The sequence below is a fragment of the Microtus pennsylvanicus genome, chromosome 10 (genome assembly GCF_037038515.1).
Source record: "Microtus pennsylvanicus isolate mMicPen1 chromosome 10, mMicPen1.hap1, whole genome shotgun sequence".
NCBI classification, from domain to species: domain Eukaryota; kingdom Metazoa; phylum Chordata; class Mammalia; order Rodentia; family Cricetidae; genus Microtus; species Microtus pennsylvanicus.
In genome coordinates this window covers 59,060,316-59,083,408 of record NC_134588.1, presented here as the reverse complement: position 1 = coordinate 59,083,408, position 23,093 = coordinate 59,060,316, and the positions used below count along the sequence as shown (strand labels likewise).

At 44.3% G+C, this 23,093-nt stretch overlaps 1 protein-coding gene across 4 annotated transcripts in view; it reads right to left on the bottom strand.

Annotated features, from left to right (window-relative positions):
- The window catches only part of Ildr2 (immunoglobulin like domain containing receptor 2), a 58,277-nt gene that overhangs the window by 12,572 nt on the left and 22,612 nt on the right, over positions 1–23,093 (bottom strand). Inside the window, exons 4-6 of one of the 4 annotated variants that reach the window (XM_075988502.1) lie at positions 10,438–10,494; positions 7,436–7,582; positions 6,296–6,472 (exon numbers count right to left, since the gene is read on the bottom strand). In XM_075988502.1, coding sequence (XP_075844617.1) covers positions 6,296–6,472; positions 7,436–7,582; positions 10,438–10,494 — 381 coding nt within the window. The remainder of the gene's footprint in view (positions 1–6,295; positions 6,473–7,435; positions 7,583–10,437; positions 10,495–23,093) is intronic. The other 3 variants (XM_075988505.1, XM_075988503.1, XM_075988506.1) reach the window with 3 other exon arrangements.

Sequence of the window (23,093 nt, the reverse complement as noted above, 5' to 3'; positions counted from 1 at the left end):
ATAGATGAGCATAATCTTCTTTAAAAATTCCAGAAGATATTATGATTTAAGATGTCCATGTGCCTACGATGGTGTTTCGCATATAACGAATACTAAAAGTTGGCTAAATTACTCCCAGACTAGGAAGGGAAAGGATTCATGGCTCCTTTGGAAAGTGTATTCTTTGTAAGCATTAATCCATAGGCCGTAACTTTCCGGAAATCAATTACTAGATTCTTCTGTTCACCTATGTATCGCTAGCATCTAACACAGAGCCTGGCACGTCTTAGCCACTCAAAACATGCACATTCAGACGAATGAATGAAGGTGTGAATAAATTTGGACTAGCAAGTGGTTTTTGTTTTGTTTTGTTTTTGTGTGGATTACAAAGTATGGCACAGGAAGCTATGTAGGTGATTGACTGGAGAGTGTTAACCAAGGAGGGAAGGGCTTGAATAGTAGGTAGCCCAAGGAAGCAAGAAGGTTTTGTGGCTGCCATTACTAATCATCTAAAGAAAGAACACCAGCATGGCTGTAGGCATTAGGGAGGGTCCACTCTACCTGCAGCCCTGGCTCTGCCAGGTCTTCTTCATATGGGAAGCACTTTAATGGCAAATCTTCAGTGTCACCAAAATAAAGGTCACCGGTTAGGGAGGGGCTGATGGCTGATGCTATTTGTAACTAGGTACCAGCTGTCTCAGAGAAAGAGAGAGAGAGAGAGAGAGAGAGAGAGAGAGAGAGAGAGAGGGAGGGAGGGAGGGAGGGAGGGAGGGAGGGAGGGAGAGAGAGAGAGAGAGAGAGAGAGAGAGAGAGAGAGAGAGAGAGAGAGAGAGGAGAGAGCGCTATGCTGAACAACAGCTGGAGAAACTTGGATTAGAGATTAGGTTGTCTTCAGTGTCATTAGGATAAATTACACTCCTCATTGTGATACAGATGAGATTGTGCACATGGTTATCAATCTCTGAGAAGCCACAGACAGCAACTACAGCCTCGGGGGAAGATGACAGTTCTGGCTTTCAATATTGGCATCATAAAGAGCTGTATGCAGCAGACTACTTCAGCTTCGACTTCTCCCTCACAGCAGCCGGGAGACTTCAGAGAGTTAAATTCTTCTAATTTGTCAAAAGACAGAGGCAAACGATTGCTCGTCAGACTCTAAGAGCATCATCCGTTTGGTTTTACTTGCTAAAAATCAAGACATTTCTCCTTTTAAAGGGTGTGGCTATTTTTATATAAAATTATAAGCTGTTTGATTGTACAGCACACAAACTCTTCTCTCACTCCCATAGAATCTGGCTCTGTGTCACATATGTGCTCCAGAGCATATGAGTCACCAGAAAACCTTTTCTGATCCTCTCCAGCACAGACTTCCTTTCTGACCGCATTACAGTTTTTCTATATACTGTTCTGCATTTCTTACCCATTTTATTTCCATCAGCAAGCCTCCAGAAACCTTGCTACTAGACTACAATTTTCTAATTAAACTATAAATTTCTAAGACTATAATGTCTATGAGGGCAGGGAAAATTTGTAAGATTTTTTGAATTGGTGGACTTTGAACTTGCTATGCAGTCCAGGTTGGTCTCAAATTTGTAGCTCCTCTGGCCTGTCTCCACTGTGCTGGATTTGTGTGTGCTACCAGCCCCAGTTACAGATTATCCTTAACTTGAAAACATGTAGAGTCATGTGTTGTGGCACATGCCTATGATCCCAGCATACATAAAACTGAGGCCAGAGGATTGCCCTGAGTTGGAGCTAGCCTGAACTATATAACACATTTGAAGCCATCAAAAACCTTACAGAGTAAGAATATAATATACTTACCTAATATATTATAATATACTCTATACTTCTATAGAGCAAAAATAATATATCTATATATACATGCATTACATGTATATGTCTATATACATTACATATATATAAATATATATTTAACATGCACCCAAACCAACCAACCAAATGGTATTGGGCTGGTTTTTATATATAATCTAAAGGCAAGAGAACTCTTTGGAGTTTGGTGATATTTTAGCAAGAAATGAACTAGACTATTGTCCAAAGTGTAGCGTATTTAGAAAATGACTTTCCCAGGTGATGTTTCAGCTCAGGGTCACTGGTGATTTATTCTGGTTTCCAGTCCAGCCTGGCCCAAGCCCTTTGGTTCAGGCCCTCTCTTACTAGTCTTCTAATTTCAGCTTTACCAGAGACAGAACATTAGAAAACTCCCAGTGATGACAAACTATAATAAAAAAACCCTTATTATTACTGAAGAATTTAAGTTGCTATTTTGACCCAATTATGGTTGGATGACTTTTCAACCAATTTCGCCATATATAGCCCAAATGTGACTTAGTAAACCTGCACAGGCAGTCTCCAAGGTGTGCTTCCATGGATAGAGGCTTGTTCTTCCTGCCCTGTCTTAATGAGCTCAGTAAGGCTGTTTATGGATGACGGAACAGCTGCCAGATTCCACCCCCAGGGTGACAGCAGTCCAATTGTGGGAGAAGTGCTTCTTAAAATTTGCATATTCTGTGTACAGTAGGCATATATATAGGCACACATCTCTATTAATTTTAAAATGACATTTTGAAAGCCTACTTGTCTACTCACTTCTTTTGCCAGAAGGATGAATGGAGCGCAGGGATATTGAGATAAAATGGACCAGAGCAAGGCAACAGAAGGGGTTGAAGCCGGTTTCACTATGCAAGGTAGGAGGTCATATAACCAAGACCAAGATAGTTACAGTAGAGATGGAGGGAAATAAAAACAACTCAAGGTTAAAGCATAAATCTAAAGGCCTTGGTACCAAATGAGAAGAGAAGAACAAGGAATAAGAGTGGAATTCCTGCTTCTGATTTGAGTCGCTAGGCAGGCAATGATGCTACCCACTAAAATAAGCTATGTAGACTTCGAAGCGGAAAGAGTAGACTGAGTTCCTAGAGGCTAAGGTTAAATGCCTGTAAGACATCCAGCTGGGGACATTCAGAAATAGATATACAGAACAGCATATTCAGGATATATGGGATTTAGCAGCAGAAGAGAAGTCAGAAAAAAATCGTGCCTGGGAATGTTTAGCATATGGATGATGACTGAAGCCATGGGAATAGATAGGATTTGCTGGAGAGAGGGCCACAGACCAGGCAAGAATACCAGTAGATAGGATTTGCTGGAGGAAGCGGGCCACAGACCAGGCAAGAACACCAGTAGATAGCATTTCCGAGAGGCGGACCATAGAAAAAGCAGGACACAGACACCAGTAAGATACACATAGTCAGAAAGCAGCACCGTGCAGAACAGGTAGGAAAATAAGCACAGAAGGATAATTGGGTCAGGGGTGGCCAGCATTTTAGGGAGGTCAAGGCAGGCTGAGGATTGCAATGCAACATCGGATTTAGCAATCAGGCAGCTTGATTTAAAAATTAGCTGAGTTGATAAGAGGAAGTAAAGGAGACACTGAGTGGTAAAAGAACTTCCAAGAAGTGTGGCTGCAAGGAGCAGAGAAGTGAGACGCAACATTGGGGTTGGGGGCTCTACAAATGGCTGCATTTCCATGAGAGAGGCCTGACCGTGAGGGAAAGAGTCACTAAGACAGAAGGGTAGAACTGTGCTATGGAAACAGACCAAGTGTGGATATCCAGCAGAGAACCTGAAATCCATAGTCTTGGTAACAGAGAAGGGCTTGAGTAGCCACTGTAAACGAGAAAAAGGAATCAGGGCACCCCTCATCCTCTCCCATGTGGTAACTAAAGGGCTCTTTTCTAAATATCTCATCACAGATGCCTTTCCTAACTTATGCCCAAAAAAGTGTTGCATACAAATACAACTCAAAAATTACTGTGGCTAGATGATTACCCTAACATGTATTGAAGCAGCATACAGATATAAAAAGACGAAGTTCATATTTTTATAAATCAGCATTTATTAACAGTTTTTGTATTCTTTAAAGAATAATCTACATTGGCCCAATCTGTTTTCATTAAATGAAAATTGGCCAACCATCATCACTAATGCTGCCCATGTGTCTAGGAATGTGCTCGTGGGAAGTATCAAGAACTCTGTCTGGTGCCACAAGACACACATGGCATGATCACATGGTTTCTGAACAGCTATGGTCAACACTGGTTGCCATCTTTCCTCTATTTCCTGGCTAAAAAATGGACTCCGACTTTGCTCACTTTAAGGAAAACAGTTGTCTGGGCCTGAGAGCTGGGTCTTCGTGAGCTCTAGCCCATCTGGTTTAGGAATGGGTGTGTGACATAATCTTTTTTTTTTCAGATGAAAGTGCTGGAAAGGGGCTTTCTAGAAGAGGGGAAGCTCCTGGGAGACATTTTCTCACTTTGGGAAAAGTGGCACAAAGATGAAACACACCTTCTGTCTCCCCAAATATCTAATGCTCAGAAGGACTGCTGTCATCAAGGGGGCCACCCAGCAGGGACAAAGCCTGTGCTAAAGAGACAGCACAGAAGGCAGAAGAACTCGCTTGTGCACGGATCCACTGCAGTGTGAGCAGCCCAGTCAGCCACTGCCACGCTGAATTGGGATTCTTGTCAATTCATTTCTCTGCTTCTAATTGCAGTTTGGTTGATATGATGGGGTCAAATGATTAAAACCGCAACAAGCAGGAATGAAGAAGATTAAGGCCAGCCTCATCTACATAGCGAGTTCCAGACTACCCAGGGCTATCCAATGAGCCCCTGGGCCCCTACTCAAAATGGGGGGGAGATAATTAAATACTCAGTAGTTTATTAATAAGACTTATTTTATTGTGCTTATTCACTAAATAAAGAGTAAGGTGAAGGAGTTCTGGCCAGACAGAAAAAAGACATGGGGTGAAGAGAGAAATTAGCAATTGAAAGCATGTATAAAGTTCTACTCGGGGGTTTTTTCTTTTTCTTTCTTTTTTTTTTGCCCACTCCTTCCTCCAGGGAAATGGACTATGCTGTCTTTATCTCTTGCTTTCCCTACACATCCTTAATCATTAGCTTTTTCTTCTTAGTTTGTGACTCATTCTCAGTCTTAGACGTCAGAATTCTACTAATAGTCCCAGGGAAGAGACAAACACAAACACCAATTACTCATTGAGGATCTCTACTTCTGCCACAGCCAGGTATTGGGGGTTCATTACGTGGGCTGGCTACCCTGTCTCACCTCCCACGTCTACAGATTGAAATCACTTCAATCAGCGGCACTTACAGTCTTCAGCTTCCGCAGCTTGCAATCCTGTTCGAATGTCTCTGGGAAAGCTCTATCTCCACAGCTCTCTACCTCTCCACCCTACTTTGCCCATTGGCCTCCACTCTCAGCACAAATTAGCGAATTGCCCCTCTAATCAGCCCTCTCTGCCAGTCATCTAAGGTCTGCCTATGATCTGTAGCACTGGGCAACGTGGGAGGCTCTCTTGATGATGGGCTCATTCTGAAGTCTTCCTTGGCTTTATTTTTTGACATCTCAGATTTGGCATTTCGACTCCCGTTGTCTCCAGTATAAGCCAGATGCTCATATACCATACCTGCACATTGTAGTCTAGGGCTTGGTTCTCTGCCCGCGAGCTCCTCCCCCGCCCCCCCTTACCACCTGCCATCTCTCCGCTCAGCAATCTGCCTACAGCGGCTCTCACTTGTTTGCTCCACTAAGCCCCATCTCTTTTGGAGAAGTATCAAGGTCCTCTCTAACGCCCAGCGAACCCTTCTATCTTCTTCCAGGCAGCCCAACAAGCAGGACACTGATGTGGTCACATCTGTGCTCTGGAATCTGACTATCCTACCGACCTTCCTGTTCTGAGACAGTCAACAGTCTCCACAGTTTTCCTGAATCTTCCTCATCCTTCCTGGACCAGTTCAGCTCTCATGTCCTCCATGAAGACAGCAATAACTCCAGCCTCTTCATCTTTGGACTTTAAGTACCATCTTCTTCAGCATCTCATTGCCCTAATAAAGGTCCACTCGCTCCTTTGAGAAGCCATATTCTACAGCCCGCTGTCCCTCGCAGTGCTTTGTACAGTCCTGAACTAAGGGTGGGGGATGAGATCACTTTTTAACCACATGACCATAGTTTAAGTAGCAAACTCCTTCCCTTTAGAGTTTTAGTTACTAAAAACATTAAAAAAGAAAGCAGGGGTCAGAGTGTTCTGTAGCCCTTGGAAAGCCTGATATGAGCTCCTAAAGATACCTGTCTCAGCTGGAAGGGTCCCATATTTAGAATGGAGATCACTGATTCCCAAAGCTACATCACTGAAGAGCTGACTGTGCCTATGAGCAAGGAATGAGCGAGGGGCCCAAGTCAAACAGGGGGTGGGGCAGTCTGGGACTACATTTACCACTGTGGCTTCCTCCAGTGGAGTCACTTGGTGCCAGGGGAGGTGGATGCGGCTTGTCCATCAGCATGCCAGAAGAGGGGGCTCCTCCCAAAGGGACAGAGGGGATGGAGTAGGGGCCTGGGACACCGGAGACAGAGGGAGGGTACCCGGCCTTGGCAGCTTTCCCTGCTTCATACACTGCGGAGGGAGATGAAGAGCGAGAGAGATTATATAGTCCCACCCTCCACAACCCTCCTACCCCGATTCCCTGAGGTTCCATTCTCCGAAGGGAGCGCCTAGACAAAGGTACTCATTCCTCCAAGACTGAACTAATTCACTAGAGTCACCAATGCCGCTCCTCCCTGGAATCCTCCGGCTCCATGAAAAGGGCAGCAATGTGAGGAACTGCAGTGGTTAGACTTTGGCAACCGAGCAACCCTGAAGTGGATCCAGAAGCTGTCATGGCAGTATCCCCGGAACCACCCTGTCTATAAGCTCCCATGCTCCCTCCAGAGGGGTCTAGCAAAGGATCCTCCAGGGATGCTTCTTGGAGGAGCAAAGCAAACACAGTGTATGCACACGGCTCCTGTCTGTGTTTTCTAAAGCAAAGCCAGTAATCCAGTTCCTTCCAACACCATTTCATTCCTAAAGATTTCAAAGAAGGAGTGTACCTCTCTCTTTCAAGATGTATTTAGTTTATGGTTGGGATATCAAACTCAATGCCTTCATGGCTTTGGCTAATAAGCTAAACCTGTAAATCCTTAAATGAGAACTGGTCCCTATTGTGGCCATTTTCATCATATGAGTAAATAAAGCGTATGGGTGTGTGCTGGACGGTGCCCAAAAGTCACAGATTTTACACCTCTCTGCATCTAGGAGGATGACCCAGGGCAGGTTTTCTCGGCCTGGATGCTCCACAGCATCACCATTCTGATCCTGCCCTTCCTTTAATCTACAGTGTCATGAACATTAGGAATGCATGACTGGTGTGGACCAACAGATGTGCATGCAGATGTGCATGGAGGGGAGGAGGGGAGCAGGGATGGTCTTCCCTGAACCCAGAGGTAAGGGGTAGAGGAAGAACTCAAGGCACGTGGCAGTCAGATGGAGATGTGACATTTCTTTTGCTCATCCCACATCTCCCCACAACTCCCTACTCACAGGCCTGGGGGCAGCAGCAGGAATCTGGGCAGCACGGGCAGCGGACATAGCAGCAGCAGCTGTGCGGGCAGCACTGGCACCAGCAGATCCCCACCAGCACGAAGAAGAGGAAGATCCCCAGGATCACCAGGCCGACAAACACCCACTCTGGAAGGATGCACAAAGAAATCTACTCGAGGTAGCCCCCCTTCAGGGCACGGCATACACGGATGGGCGTCTCCCTGCAAAAGAGGTGAGTGGGAAGGACCTGGGGAAAGAAAGGACAACTAGCCAGGTTGGAGGGGCCCCAGACTCACGAAAAACTCGGGGTGACAAATGCTAGGGCACAGAGAAAAGAGAGTACGGTAACCTGTGTCTCTTGAGGTACACTGAGTAGCCAGCCCTGTGACTGGGGACTTTGGAGCTCCTGACTGGAGAATCAGAATAAAGGTGGGACAAAAGCTGGGAGTGGGGTCTTGTGTGCTGGGTTCCTAACTGGTGGAGACTGTAAATGCTTATCCTTCATAATGAAGTATCTTGTTTATAAGCTGAGTTCTTGCCTTATGTGGCGGTCCACGCCTACAGTTCCAGGACTCCGAAGGCTGAGTAAGACAGAAAGATCAAAGCAGCCTGCACTGGACATGAGACCTCAAACAAGCAAACAAAATCTGCAAATCTAAATCTTGAGGGGACAGAGAGGAAATGCGCCTCCATGGCCTGTGGAGATCATCTTTATGGGGCCTGGGCTCAGTGTGCATTAATCTGCTTCCCTGGGGCATCTTTCCTGCCATTAGCACCAGGGCAAAGATCCAAAACTCTTGCTTAAACCTCAATATCTATACACAGTGAGGGGAAAAAAAGAGGCATATTTTAAGATAGAGAAGACACAGCCCCTATGCCCAATGCAGGGGTTTGGTTTGATCACATTCAAGATGACCGTGCCAGCCAGCATAGCCAAGAATTAAGTGGTTCAGGCCACTGATGAATGGCAAGGCTGAAATGAGCTTAGCTAATGTGTTTGTCAACTTCTATAATTTTCATAGCTCTGTCTGAGGCTGACCATGAATTGTCCTTAATTTACTCATCTAAAAGATGTAAAAGGAAGTAAATTGCATCTGGCTTGCATAAAGGTGATTGTGACTCTCACGTGGCTTGTCTTAACATTAAGCTATTTGGCTTGGGAAGAGTCCACCTTGTCCCTGGAGCCCTGGACAGACTGGTGTGACCCATGCTTTTCTTTAAAAAGCTAAAGGACCAAAATGATTGGAAGCCATCCATTCAAAATCCCTTCAGCACACAATGTTTTTCTTAAAGTTTGGTTATTAACTATGACTTCTATTAAATTCATTTTTAATTTGGGAACTTGAGAATGCAACTTTTACATGTAAAAAGTTTTATGACAGTAATCGAATCATTTGACCTTTAGTTGGAACATCACTCACTCAGAGAAAAAACAAACATCTCATGTTTTCTGAATCCCCGCCCCCCCCCCAATTTATCCATTTGCAATACATTCAAGTCCAGGCCAACCTCTCTTCCACTTTGTGCCTGACTTGAACTGTGTGGAGAAGATTCTTGCTGAGGATATTAGACAGCATGAGGCTTTAGATGGGGCCTTATAAGTAACATAACTTAAGAAGGTGGGGGTTCTCTGAGGTGGTTTGGGTCAGCTATAGGGCATAGAAGCAGTAGTATAGGGAATAGAAGGATAAAAGACCAGCCAGTTACACTTGAGAAACAAAACAATGTTATGTGAGCCGGGTTTGGTAGAGCACGCTGGTAATCCCAGCACTTGGAAGACCGAAGACAAGGCTGCTACGAACTGAGGGTTAGCCTGAGACTCACAGCAAGTACCAGATGAGCCGTGCCCACATCACGATAACTAATCAGGCAAATAAATAAATAAATCTGTGAACGTGTTCTTGGAAGTCAAAGGGAAGGAACTTGAGGTGGACAGGGCTGTATAGAAAATACAGAAACTCTTTCGTGGACTTGGGAGATACAATTTTTACTTTGAAACATTACTTGTGACATTTTTATCTATGTAAATAAATACATGATTACAAATTGAAGGCACTTTTGATCAGGGTGGTTACAAGGAGAATGTCTCCCTGTGTCCTTGAGGGCATCAACAAAGAAAAAGTCGGGTTTGTTTGGCCGGCTAAAGGTTAAGGACTGAACGAGTTCATAGGAAACAATTAGTGAGGCTCTGGACGTTTCTCAAAATTTCAATCAAGCCAAACCCAATGATCAGGGATATTTTATATCTCTCTGTTGCTATCACGAAGACTTTAAAGATGTGGTAAAAATCAAGGCTAATCATACTTCTTGCTATTCCTTCTATGGGTATGAACCTTTCTATAGTTCATTTTTATTTCTCCTTGAACCTCCTTCAATTACAAGTTACAGTGCAGCACCAGACTGGTGCATACACTGGTACCTTCACCTGAAGCTACATGAAAAAAAATGTATATATATATTTGAGGAAGGTGATCTTGACATATGGTCCATGGATGCCTAGGGATTTCCTGTGTCTAAATATACAAGCAATACAGGTCTGTGAATGCATGCTTTGGCAGGAAGGAAGAGTACATGTCTTTCCTAAGTATAAAAAAAAGGTGTTTTGGTAATGTTACAAAAGGCACTGCAATGCAATATGATTGCACACTCGAGAATGGGTAAGCATATGATTTAGGAAGTAAGGAGTACTCAAGGACACAGAACTGTTTGGGTATGGGTGAAATACTGAGATGGGCCTCAACATGACCAATGATACTGCATGCCTGACACCGAGGGTCTGGGTCCCCATCTCCACTTATCCTTAATTCCCATTATTTTTTTAGGGCCTAGGAACAGAAGACACACAAAAGGCTTATCCAAAGGCTTACTTCATCCTGGAAAAAGACAACAAACATTATGCAGGCAAATGTACCCCGCCCCCAAATCAAACAAGCAATATTAGTGACTAGTGCGGAAGCAGACAGATGGAGTGACAGCAAACAAAGAGTTAAATGATTGAATACCTGGCATAATCTCCACAGCAAAACTGGGCAAGAGATCAGCAAGCAGCCCTGTCCTGCCTAGAAGAAGTAGAAGGAACATAAGAAGGAAAGAGGTTACTCCAAAGAAAATGCATCCCAATTCCTGGCACCCGCCAGTGCCACGACCTCATAGCGCCATTGCTGTGTGCTGTGTAGCTGGAGAGCTGCATCAAGGCTGGGCTCGGTCAAAGCGAATGACTATGTTGAGCGTTTCTGGCAGGCATCCAAAGGAAGAGTGCAGATAGCCTAGGTGGAGGCAGCAAAGGAAGCTTTCCTCATCTCTGACTCTCTGCCTCCATACAAGAAACCCTGCAGGAGCAGACTGACACACTCCATCTCCGTGCATGAGCACAGCCTTCTCCACACACTTCAGTGGAAAGTCAAACCCATCTGTATCTAAACATTCCATCTACATTTTCATACAATCCGTACACAGTCCCATGTCCATATAAAAACAAAAGTACACATTCGGTTTTAACTTAGAATTAACTAGCTTCATGGTTCTATTTATGGCTTAAAGATACTTCAATGATTAAAATATTCAAAGGCAATGAAGAGATAACGCTAGACTGGTTCCACACTCCTCTACACTCCTTCTGGCTTCAGAAACACTCTGTACATATGTATATGGTATGGGTTTTCCATATGGCACCCACAGCTGGCATTGCATGTACCCAAGTGCCTTCTGTGTGACAGTGCGGAGAAGCTTCAAAGCTGGTGTCAGAGCAGGTGCTTCTCAGGGGCTCTGGGAAGCAAAGAGCTGTACAGGAAATACGATACTAGAAGATGTGAGGGAGGAGGCTCACCTGCATTACAGAAGCTACTCTGCCTATTTCCTCCTCATTAGCACACTTCCTTTGTCTTTGACTTGGGATGATAAAAGGTCACTGGGGTACATTTAGGCATAGAACTGAATCCTTTATCTTGGTGCATGGTAAGCATCTCCAGAACAGCACTGTTCAATGGCAGTTTAATGCCAACAACATGGGTGATTTCAGCTTTTCTAGCAATAACATTAAGAACGTACAAACAAACAGAAACAATTAACCTAATATCTTTATTTTTTTTCACTTACATCAGTATCCATGACATATTGTCATTTTTAGGGCTCATGACTACATGTAGCTGTTGAACATCATACTTCTACGGGTCCACAGGGTTGTAGTTTATACCCACGATGACTTTCTATTATGAATCTAATTAATGCCTTAGACCACAACATATCTAGAGATGTTTAAAACATTGGTAGCCTTGAACTCTAAATGGTAAATACAAATGAATCTTCTTATTAAACTAGAAGCAACAAAAAGTATATTTGGAAGTATCATTAGTCCAGATTGAACACACAGACACACACACACAGACACACACACACACACATACACACACACAAACACAAGTAGATGGAAGTTTCTTTTCCACCCAGTCCTGCAGCCATTCAATCCCAAAGAAACACACAGAGTCTTATATTAATTACATTTTTTTGGCCTTTTAGCACAGGCTTATTATTAACTGGCTCTTACAACTTAAATTGACCCATAATTCTTGTCCATGTTTAACCACGTTGCTTGGTACCTTTTCTAAGTGTGGCCTTCTCATCTTGATTTCTCTGCATCTGCTGGCCACTGCATCTCGGCCTTTCCTCTTCCCAGACGTCTCTTAGTCTGGTTGATCTGCCTATATTCCCTGCCTGGCTACTGCTCAATCATCATTTTATTAAACCAATATGAGTGACAAGTCTTTACAGTGTACAAGAGAATTATCCCACAGCATACACACACCCATATACACGCACAAACTGCACACTATACCTTTCCATGCACCTATCCACAGTCCTATTTCCATACAAAAACAAACTTGTGCACATGGATTTTGCTCATCGAGAAACAACTATATTGCTTCTCAGCCTTTTGGCTAAGATCAAGTGTGGAAAACAAAATATGTGGTTTACATTTTGAGTCTAGAAGTAATTAGTTCCTTCTTCTATAAGGAAGTCCACCAAAAAGCAGCTCTGACAAGGGCCAATGGGGGGGAAAGGTACCTCTGGGACACTAGGGGAGGACACAGCAGCTGAGGAAAGACACTAGTGAGTAGGGAGAAAGCCGTCTTTGCTTGCTCTGTTCCCTTGACCTTCCACAACGGCAGGAGGATACCATCGTAACATGCATCCTCCTGGTCAAGGCTCCTTCAAGGGAGACAGGTCTACATTTGGAAGGCTACATGTCTATCCCAAAGGGATACTTTCACTGCATTAGGCCAGCTTAGCTGCAGCAAGCCTTGACACGGAGGGTTCTCTTATTGAACCTCCATCTTTGCATAGCGGCATCAGAAGATGGCTCTGAGGTTTGCAAGGTCTCTTAGAAGGAGAGCCAAACGGGCATTAAGAAAGGTGTCCTGAAAGAGACTTCTCATGCTAGACTTGGGCTCATGCCTTCACAAAACACTAAGAAGTGCCTGCCCCTAAGGCTTACACAACTCCCTAGGTAAGAGATGAGATGGAGTTTGGGACCAAAATCTGAGCACGTGATTAAAAGCACACACTGGTCTCATCCGGAATGTTCTCTAAAAATATGCCTTGGAAACTCAACAAGGGAATTAACAGATGGTCAAGGATTTAAGAAATTCAAATCTTAGACATCTCTTTCACACATATTTAGTATTCATTACCATATAATAGGCAATTATATGAGAACTATACAAGGTTAACAAAACAGTTATCAGATGTTTAGTGATAATCAGATTTTTGTTGTGTTTTCGTCCCCAGACAATTGCTGTATGTGTGTGTGTATGTGTGCATGCACAAGCGTATCTAGTTAAATGAGAAACTATGTTTATGTTTATTCTGCAGATCTCGAGTCTACCAGTGTTTAAAGCATCTCCAGGTGTGCTGTGGGCCACATAACTAATTAGAATCATGATATAAATCTACTCTTTATACAAGCTACCCATTCTTATGGTATTAGTTATATGATTTATAGATGATAGGTATATATCTACATATATGTGTACATATAATTTTAGCTATTTATTTTTTAAATATTTATTTATTATGTATACAACATTCTGTCTGCATGTATGCCTGCAGGCCAGAAGAGGGCACTAGACCTCATTGCAGATGGTTGTGAGCCACCATATGGTTGCTGGGACTTGAACTCAAGACCTTTGGAAGAGCAGGCAATGCTCTTAACCGCTGAGCCATCTCTCCAGGCCCTTAGCTATTTATTTATGTATTTATTGTGATTTATTGAGAGAGTCTTGCTAAGTAGCCCAGCCTGGCATGCAACTCACAATCCCCCTGCCTCTGGCTTTTGAGAGATTAGATTCCAAATGTGTGTCACCACATCTGGCTATGAGAGCTATTAACGATAGAACATCCATATAGCTAAAGAGGATTTGGTTCTCATACTTATCCCACCTGTTATGTCTGAAAAACACCGGAACAGGAGTCCAAGTGGTCAGGGATGCTTTGCCATTAACTTACTTGGTAACTACTTCAGGCAAACCACTCCCTGTCCTGGTCTCAGTTTTCTCAGACTAGATGAAAGGACTAGAACATAACAGTGTACATACACCTTGATTTCTTTCTGAGACAGTATGGATTTCTGTCCATGGCTTTAATGTAATTATTAATAGGTACTGGCTTTTGCTTGCAAAATATCCTCACTTGGACAATTAATGATATGGTCACCATATTCAGTTCTCAAATCTGATACTCAGTGAATGGAATTCAAACCCAACTGTCCATAGGAACAAGTTGGAGATGCAAGTGAGTATAGCTGGCTATGTGTGAGACAACCGAGAACATTGTGGGGGTGACAAATGGCAGTGTCTTTAGGGGCCCACTGCCATTCAGCTCTAGCCAACTGTTGCCTGATGGGATACATCGGGGGATCCTCTACGCAGGTTCACTAGCCCCCAAATTTGATAGTGAGATAATCTAATTTTAAAACATTAAGACAAAATTCATGTATTTTTAAACTAGTGGATAAGCAAAACAAAATATATCTGTGGGCTGTACAGAAGCCTGGGATCAAGAGTTTGTGACCTCCAAAGGTACACACAGAGAAAAAGCTGGGCTTCCCCAGAGGCTGTTTGGGTTACCTTGACAGTGTTCTAACACTGCTTTCACATGCAGAATGACAGCTCTGCCTTTCAGATTTCAAAACAACAGTGCTACAGACTGCTTCCTTAGCCTTTCTTACTTCTGGGGAACCATAATGAGCACCGCAGGAGAACATCAAAGAGATCTGTGTTCTGCACTCTAGACCTCTTCATTTCTGTACCCGAAACCACAAACTAAAGAGGGAAAGTATCAGGGATATGCATTATAAGAAATTCACAACCTCTGATACTCCAACAGGAAGACCGACATCAAGTTTCTCGCTTTCCCTGAAGCAACAGTCAATAGCTGATGTTTCCAGTTCCCATCATGCACTTGAGTAGAGTTAGCCCCAGGGAGGCGTGGGTGAGAGAGTCTTGCAGTAAAGTGGGCAAAATTAAATGTCTTTAGAATTCAAGACACAGTAAGAGTTTGGGGATAACAGACAACACCACTCTATCAACAGCGCGGGAATACAGAGCTCTCTGACTTCTGCACCATGACTCCGATTTTATGGGAGCGAAAAGCATTTTAAAAATTGAGTTTATACTGCGATCTTTATATTTCTGGAAACCATTTTTGCTTCCAGCTCCTTCCCTAACAATTCCTAAGAAATGCTGCTGTCAGTTAGAAACGCGCTATCATTTCTTCTCTTCTGTTGCACCCAGTGAAGGGTCTGATCTTAGCGTATGGAAACAATAGCAGTAAATACACCCTGGGTTTCAGCCACGCTTTACCGTGCTGGCGAATCACTGTTATTCTTCCAGGATGCAGCTTAAGAGAGGTAATTACAAGTCACTTTACTGTCTGAGGGAAAGACGGGAAGCAGACCCTGTGGATAGAGGGCCATATTTACTCTTTTCAAATCAAAGCTCTAGCTATCAGGAGAAAATACGGTTTTCATGTAAGCACTCGGTTTTCTGCACAGCTTGCAAAATCCATTGCTTTAAGGAAATTTCCACATGAATAAGCCAAATGCATCAAGCCCACTAAAAGTGTGTGCGTGCACACATACAAGCACCAGCTTCACGGCATGCTGGTCTACACTCCACAGTTACATGCGTTCCTTGGGCTGAATGCGCAGAGTAGAAACATGCACTGGGAATGCACGATTTGCACATCTTACCTCCTAATTGTCAAATCCAGCTGTTCCCCCACACGGCCACTTTCAAGTTATCCCTGGTTGGGGTGTTTGTACATAGTCCTGGAAAACCAGCTCACTTCAAAACGTCTCCAGCTCACGCATCCACTCATTCATTCACTCGGACAAAGATGTGTATGTTTTGTCCAATGGAGACAGAAGCAGCAACAAAACACAGTCGCTCATAAGGGTCATCTTAGCCACACCCATGCAGCTCGAACACCAACAGAAGACTCCAATTTAGTCACTTGCTTCTTTGTCATAAAACGTACTAATCGCAAAGGACGGTCTACCTGCTATGGCTGTTTTTCTCAACCTCTTTACCTGTGTGTATGTGTGATGTGCATGCATATGTTCATGTTCAGATGTGCTCGGGCATGCAGTGTGTGGTATCTGTGCATGTGTGTACGTACACATGGAGGCCTGGGGTTGATATCAGGTGTCTTATTCAATTGCTCTCTACCTTATTTTTTTGTGGCAGGGTTTCTCACTTGAGCCAAGAGCTCACTGTCTTGACTCAGCTAGCTAGCCAGGTTCCTCTGGTGCCCTCTATCTCTGCCTTCTATGCTGGGATTGCAGGCAGTCTGTTCAGCAGGCATTTGCAGAGATTCTAGGTCACTGTGCTTGCTCACAAGTGTTTCGACCTAGTAGCCATCTCCTTTGCCTTTTGGATATCAGGATCCATCTGGTCACGGGGCATTAGCCAGAGACGCAGTCCTTGCCACGTTTTCTACTTCTCCATTTCATAGCTTTGTCTTCATACATGTCATAGTTCATTTTCTAGCGGCATTTCTCCCAAAGTGATAATTTCTTTTCTTGGTAGCCGGGGCCCGCAAGGTAGAAGTTCATTGCTTTCTTTAGCAAAACAAGTGTTTGAACTGCTCTTGTCAAGTACTTACTACTCAGTCTACAGGACTCCAAAATATGTTCTGACAGAAACCTGGGTGGCTGCTACAAGAAGCTCTTTCCTCCTCCAAGATCCCCAGGAACAATGCATACACCTTCAACAGAACATTCATCTCTCAGTGATTCCCTTACACACACCTCCTTTAAATGGCTGGAAGCCCCTTTAGAACAGGGTCCATGCTCCAAGCTTAGCATCTCGGCAGACAGGTCCTCTATCCACCCATCAGATTCTTTGAGGCTTTCCAATAGCAAATCCCCACAGTTTACTAGGCTGGGCTTCTAGCTAGGCTTCTGATGTGTTGCTCATTACAGTACCTTCTCCCCGATCCCGTAGGTTCTTATAGGAAGGATGAAGGAACTGTTCAGTTGCCAATTCATCCACGCTGCACTTTTCAGTGTACAGCAAAACATTTAGCATCCTGGAATCAGTGTTCAATGCCAAGAATGTACTTCGGGCAATAGAACATCTTGCCATCTAAGAGACTGGAAGCACCATCCCCCTCCACACCAATGAAAATAAACCATGCTAGTGTGTTTTCAAAGAATTCACTATGGAGATGTAATCTGAATATAAATTTTAGCCCCAAGAGATCGCTTTTGTCTATGCCCTTTATACTTCCATTCAAGTTCTCATAGTCCAAGCCTTCAAAGTGTAAAGGAGGCAAAGTCCTAGATTTCATACAACCTTGTTTTCAGAAACTAAATCGGGCTCCTTGACAATAATGGGCAAAGACAGGGTGTTGAGAAACTTATGTAAGGGAGGGATAACAGCACTTTTCGCATCTTTACGATGCCCGGGACCACAGTGATCTCTATCCATTTCTTTGAGTAAAATAACTAGAGACACTCTCAGGTGTGCCAATACACGATGTGAGTGAACCTTCTCTTTAGGACGACAGCAAATGCCTTCCCAGTGCCTTGCAACTCCCTGTTTCCCCCTTCTGTTTAATGCAATCTCGGCTTCATCTGCTTCCAAGCTTTCCTTAGATGCTCTGGATCCACCGTCAGGGTTGTGCTGGATCCACCCTCTGTGCTCTCTGCTCCAAATCCTCCAAAATGCTGCTTTCTTACATCTCCGAGGACGGGCAGAGATGCCTTTCTCTGGCCCCTGAATGAATGTAAGGATGTTTCTATGGCTATGCTGTAAGGGTTGTCTCTATGGCTATTTAAAATACCAAATATATTGGAAATTTCCCAGGGGCACACACATGCCTGATTTTATTCTATATTCCCATGGCAACCATGCTTCCAATAAATATAGTTTATGACTATCTGTCACCAGTGTGGATAGAGCCTCCCTTCCCTTTACATATACTTATAAACTATGTATTTAAGCATCTCATGTGTTCATTTTTTCTTTTTGTGTCTTTTATATTTTAGTTCACTTTAAATTACAGACTCAGCAGAGAATAATTTGGACAGCAAATTCTCTCTATAAAATGACTACTATTGGATCATTTGCAATTAACTGGTAATAAATGCTTCCAGATTTTTGGAAGTGCACTGCAAGGTTGGCCAAAGACATTGACTTCTTCTATTTACACATCTTAAGTCATATTTTATTGCTAAAAATGAGCCACAGAAGTTAGTCCAGACCATAACCCCTGCCTGGTGTTTTCAAAAAACCAGAGAGGTTAAGAATCTGGAAGAAAGTAATGCATCTGCCTGAAAATCAAGCTAAGAATAGAATACTTCACTCCACCTGTGCCCCTCCCCCCATGATGTCACAGAGCAGCAGTTTTGGCTTGCCCTCATTGTAAAAATATATACTAAGTGCTTCTTAGTCTCTCAGCATTTGAACCGAATGTCTGTGAAGCCCCCGTGCTTCTGAAATTCCTCTACTTACATAATGAAAGTATGATTTTTGAATGTAGAATATATTGGAGATTGCTGAAAAATCCCAGCAACCTCTTACAGCGGCAGCTAGAAAATGATTACTGGATACATCATAACACAGTGTGATCTAATTAAAAGGCATTCACCACTGCTGCAAACTAATAAACAATAATAAAAATGATTGGAAAGGTACTTAGCCTGTGCAAAGTGCTGTAGCGAGCCAACCTCCCACCCTGCGAGGGTGAATGGATGGAAAAGAACATTAGTAATAGAACATGCTTGACTTGGTCTGAGGTGAAACGCACAAGAGAACTGGGCTGACTTAAAATTGATGGGGAGGGTGCAGTGCCGCTGAAGGAGGAAATTGAGTTTGGGGGGACTAGTTTTTTTTTTAAACACTTACTTGTGCTGTAAACAGATGAGCACAAAGACATATTCAGGGACCACTACTTTCCCTGGTGGGGGTGGGGGAATAGAGGGGTCGGGGTTGACCCCGAGGTCACAGAGAGGCCCAGTTTAAGAGGTTATGCAAGGCCAGAGTTCCTGCCCTTTCTTTGGTGGCGGGCTCTCTCTTAGTATAAGGGGCTTCCATCAGGACCCTTTCCCAGAGCCCTCTCTGGGAAGCCAATTCAACAAAATTAGTGGCGCAGTCCTTGCCTGAACCAAACCTGCACGCTTGAATAGCGGCAGCTGGCTTTGAAGAAAAAGGAACTGCCTCCTGACCGGTTTTTGAGGGACTGCCATTCTTTTCTCCCAGGGCTGAGCCGATTTCCCAGTACCACCCACTCCAGCGCGGGCCCCCGCATCTCCGCCCCCACGCTGGCGAGCTCTGGGTTCTGGGCTCCGCAGACCACAAAGGGAGCGCGCAGGTTGACCCAGCTGCTCCAGAGCCACCCCGGGTAACCACGGCAACCGCGGTGGTCAGGAATGCACGCTAATTGAAGGGCCCGTTCCTCCCACAGGGATGAGCAACAAGTGAGGCAAAAATAGTGAGCTGGGCTGCCTTTGAGGAGGGAGGGGAGATGGGGCTCAGCTCCAGCCTTAGCCCTGGTGGCTGAGGGACTGGGGACCCGTGAAGAGTGCCAGGCCTCATTTGTTTTCTTAAACGACGCGGGGCGATGAAAAGCTGTGACAGGTCAGAAATCTTAGGATATATTTTCCAACCAGCTATCGTTCTGTGAAAGCACCGTGCTTTCGCTGGGCTGCAATGCTTGATTCACGTAGATGAAGGGAGACATACATCCCTAAGTCCTCATAAATGAAATGCCAGCGAGCAGTAAGACCTGGGCTGGCTAAAGCGAGCAGACAGGATTCTGTTTTGTTCAAACCACAGAAGACTCTTGAGATGGGTGACCATCATTACCAGCTCTCCTGGAAAACACCAGTGTTTGCGCCTGGACTTGCCATACGTTACTTTGACATTTCTTCTCGCCCTTCACTCAAGCCTATCCTAGTTTAGATTAAAAATTTTGCCACTGTCGTCCTAGGCCCACTAGATTGATCCTAATCCACGTCATAGGTCTTCATCACTGGATCTTTACAGTTAGCTAAGAGCCATCCTCTCGGACAAAAAGGCTTTCCAAATAGTAATCAAAACGAGGCAGCCCCAAGGCAAAAGAGTCCTGGGTCAGACTGCCCCAAGTCTGACTGCCCCAAGTCTACCATCATGACAATTTCAACGGGACTCAGATGTTACTGAGAAGATGTGAGTCTGTTCTTCATGGGTCAGTTCACAAGGGGACCATTAAATCTCTAATGGGCTGTGCTTAAGGAAAACCAACTGTTTAGCGGGAGTTCTCAACATAGAGGGTTCTCTCAGATATGGATGGGGGACCTGTGGAGACCTGCAAGGGGAGGGGAAGAAAGTAAGATCTGCTGAGTTCTTAATCTTAACAATAGGTCTCCAGTGAAGAACGGTCAATAAAAACTCAAGAGAGAGAAATTGGGGTTCAACCTGAAGATCCAAAAAGCAAAACAAACAGCCACTGGCTCTTACCTCGACCTCAGTCCAAAAATGGCAATCCTGCCTCCAGGAATCTCAGAATGAGACTGTGTTTGAGAGCTTTCTCCTCCCGTTTTGTAATCCTCTCTAGGCTGGGATTAAAGGCATGTACCTGGGATTAAAGGCAGGCACTGCCCAGTTTCTAAGGCAACTAGTGTGGCTACTGGGATTAAAGGTGTGTGTTACCACTACCTGGTCAGTAAGGCTGACCAGTGGGGCTGTATTACTCTCTGATCTTCAGGCAAGTTTTATTTATTAAAATACAAACGAAAAGAGAGAGAAATTGGGGTTCAACCTGAAGACCCGAAGAGCAAAGCAGCCAGTCACTGGCTCTTACCTCCATCTCAGTCTGAAAATGGAGATCCTACTGCTAGGAACCTCAGAATGAGACTGAGAGCTGTCTCCTCCCATTTTATAATCCTCTCTAGGACTGGGATTAAAGGTGTGCACCACTGTGTTTCTATGACAACTAGTGTAGCTACTGGGATTAAAGGTGTGTGTCATCACTGCCCCCTCTGTAAGGCTCTCTGATCTTCAGGCAAAATTTATTTATTAAAATACAAATGAGATGCCACTACACTTCAGGGTAACTTTTATGACCCCTCTCCTACTTCTACAGATTGGGAAACTGAGTTCATGTTAGCACACCAAGAGCTGTCTGAGCCCAAAGCCTCTGCTGTTCACTGGGACCATGTCCTGTACCCAAGAGACATTGACCCCCGCCCCCACTGGCACTTAGAGTACAGATGAGAGTGTGAGTGTCAGTGACTTGGTCTGTGTTTTAGGAGGTTCCAAAGCTTCCCCAGCCTCTCCTCACTCTGCTTGCCACACTCACAGACACCCAAACGTCTCCTGGGGGGCAAAGCACCCTTGCCTGAGCATCAGTGGCCTAGACGTTTACTATCCAAGCACAGCTTTAATCCTCTCTTACACTGTTCTTCCCTCCCTGCCAAACTGTAACTTTTATCTTCACAAAAGACACAAACTTTTAACAGGGACAAGATGGCTATTTATGTATTTTGTATCTTCGTTGTGTGGGATCCCAATACAGCTAAAAATACTCATTACATTTTTTTAATCATAATTTAAACAGAAATCATAATTGAAGCAATACTTATCCACTCTGTGGTGCTTATCAATGAGCAAGACTGGGATTATGCAATGAATTCGAAGCTGAGAGAAGCTCTTGCAGGGCATGAAAGGCTTGGCCCTGTATCTTTGGAGGAATCATAGTCTTCTCTTAGCTACAGTCGCTAAGGGGAGTTAGACTCTGCTTGGTGCCTGAGTAACTCCCTCTGCCTCTTCTCTCTCCTCTATCCTTTCAATACATTTTCTCATTCTTTATAAAAACAAAGACAACAGAAATATCTAAGTAAGCTTAAGGCAGAGTCGGCCAGAGGTTGGAGGAGAGACATCAGGGCAATGCCTACAAAAACCCACTCCTCGTCTTCTGACCCTCTGTTCTTGGGAGTTCGTGGGGTTGTCTCAGCCCCTCTAGAATCCTGAAGGTGCATGTGTGTGCTGAAGTAGAATGTTCCCACCCTTGCTAGGGGTGAGTCCAACACACTGAACCAAGGCCAAGTCTGCCAATGAAATGTGGGCACAGCCCAGACCCAAAGATGTTCCAAAGGTTCTCTTCAGACGCATGGCCAGAGTGTGGCTTTGTAATTCTTTTTTTTTCTCTCTCCCCTCTGCCAGGAGTAAACTTTTTTCTTCCCCAATTCTTTTGCCCTTCTTCCTCTGTTTGTAAATCTTCCAGAGAGAAACAGCAGCAGCCACTCTCTGAGATCAAAGTTTTAGCAGGCAACAAAGACCTCCAAGGAGGCTGTTGCTATGGGAACTCTGGGAGCTGAGGCCCTTCTAATAGGCAAATCTCCCCGGTTCCGCAGCACCAGGCTGTGGCTGGCAAAGAGAGAGAGAAGGGGGATGGGTAGTCTTGGCAACAAGTAGCCTTTCTGAACTAAAATCACTGGGATGTGGGACAGGATTCAGACTGGAACTGCAGGAATGCAGGGGTGGGTGCTAGCAGGGGTGGGAGCCAGGACATCCCTGCACCGTCTCAAGAAATACTCCTGTTAAATATCCCTGGAGTCACCTCGTAGGAGACGTCCCCTCCCGAATTTTCATTGATTACTTATTCATTTCTTAATGGCTTTTTAAAATACCAGTGAACAGAGACGTTTATTTATACCAGACATAGGACTATGAATAACTTGCATTAAAAAAAGAAATCTATGCCTGCCCATTCCTTCATGTCTAGGTAATATATGCTGTACTCTTGGGTAAGTCACAGGAGGAGATGGAAGAAAAAAAAATAGGAACATGACAGGAAAACAAAGGTAATTCTGCAGCATTGTATTTACGGGAAGGAATCAGTCCCAAATTAGTGCCTACTCATGAGGACCTGCTGAGAGCGGAGCGCACCTATTTCTGGCCTCCGCAGTTAGCACTGCATTTGGCCCGTAAAGAAGCAGAAACTGATGATGAATTCCACAAAATGTTAGCAGTGTGTGTTTTTGCCTGCCTGGCATCCCTTTCGTCTTCATTTGGAAACAACTGCCTAGTTTCCTTTAGGAAACTGCTTCTCTCTCCCTCTGCAGCCCCCAAGGGGGGTTGACTACGTCTGTCCCTTCAACAACAGGGCTTTTGCAGGA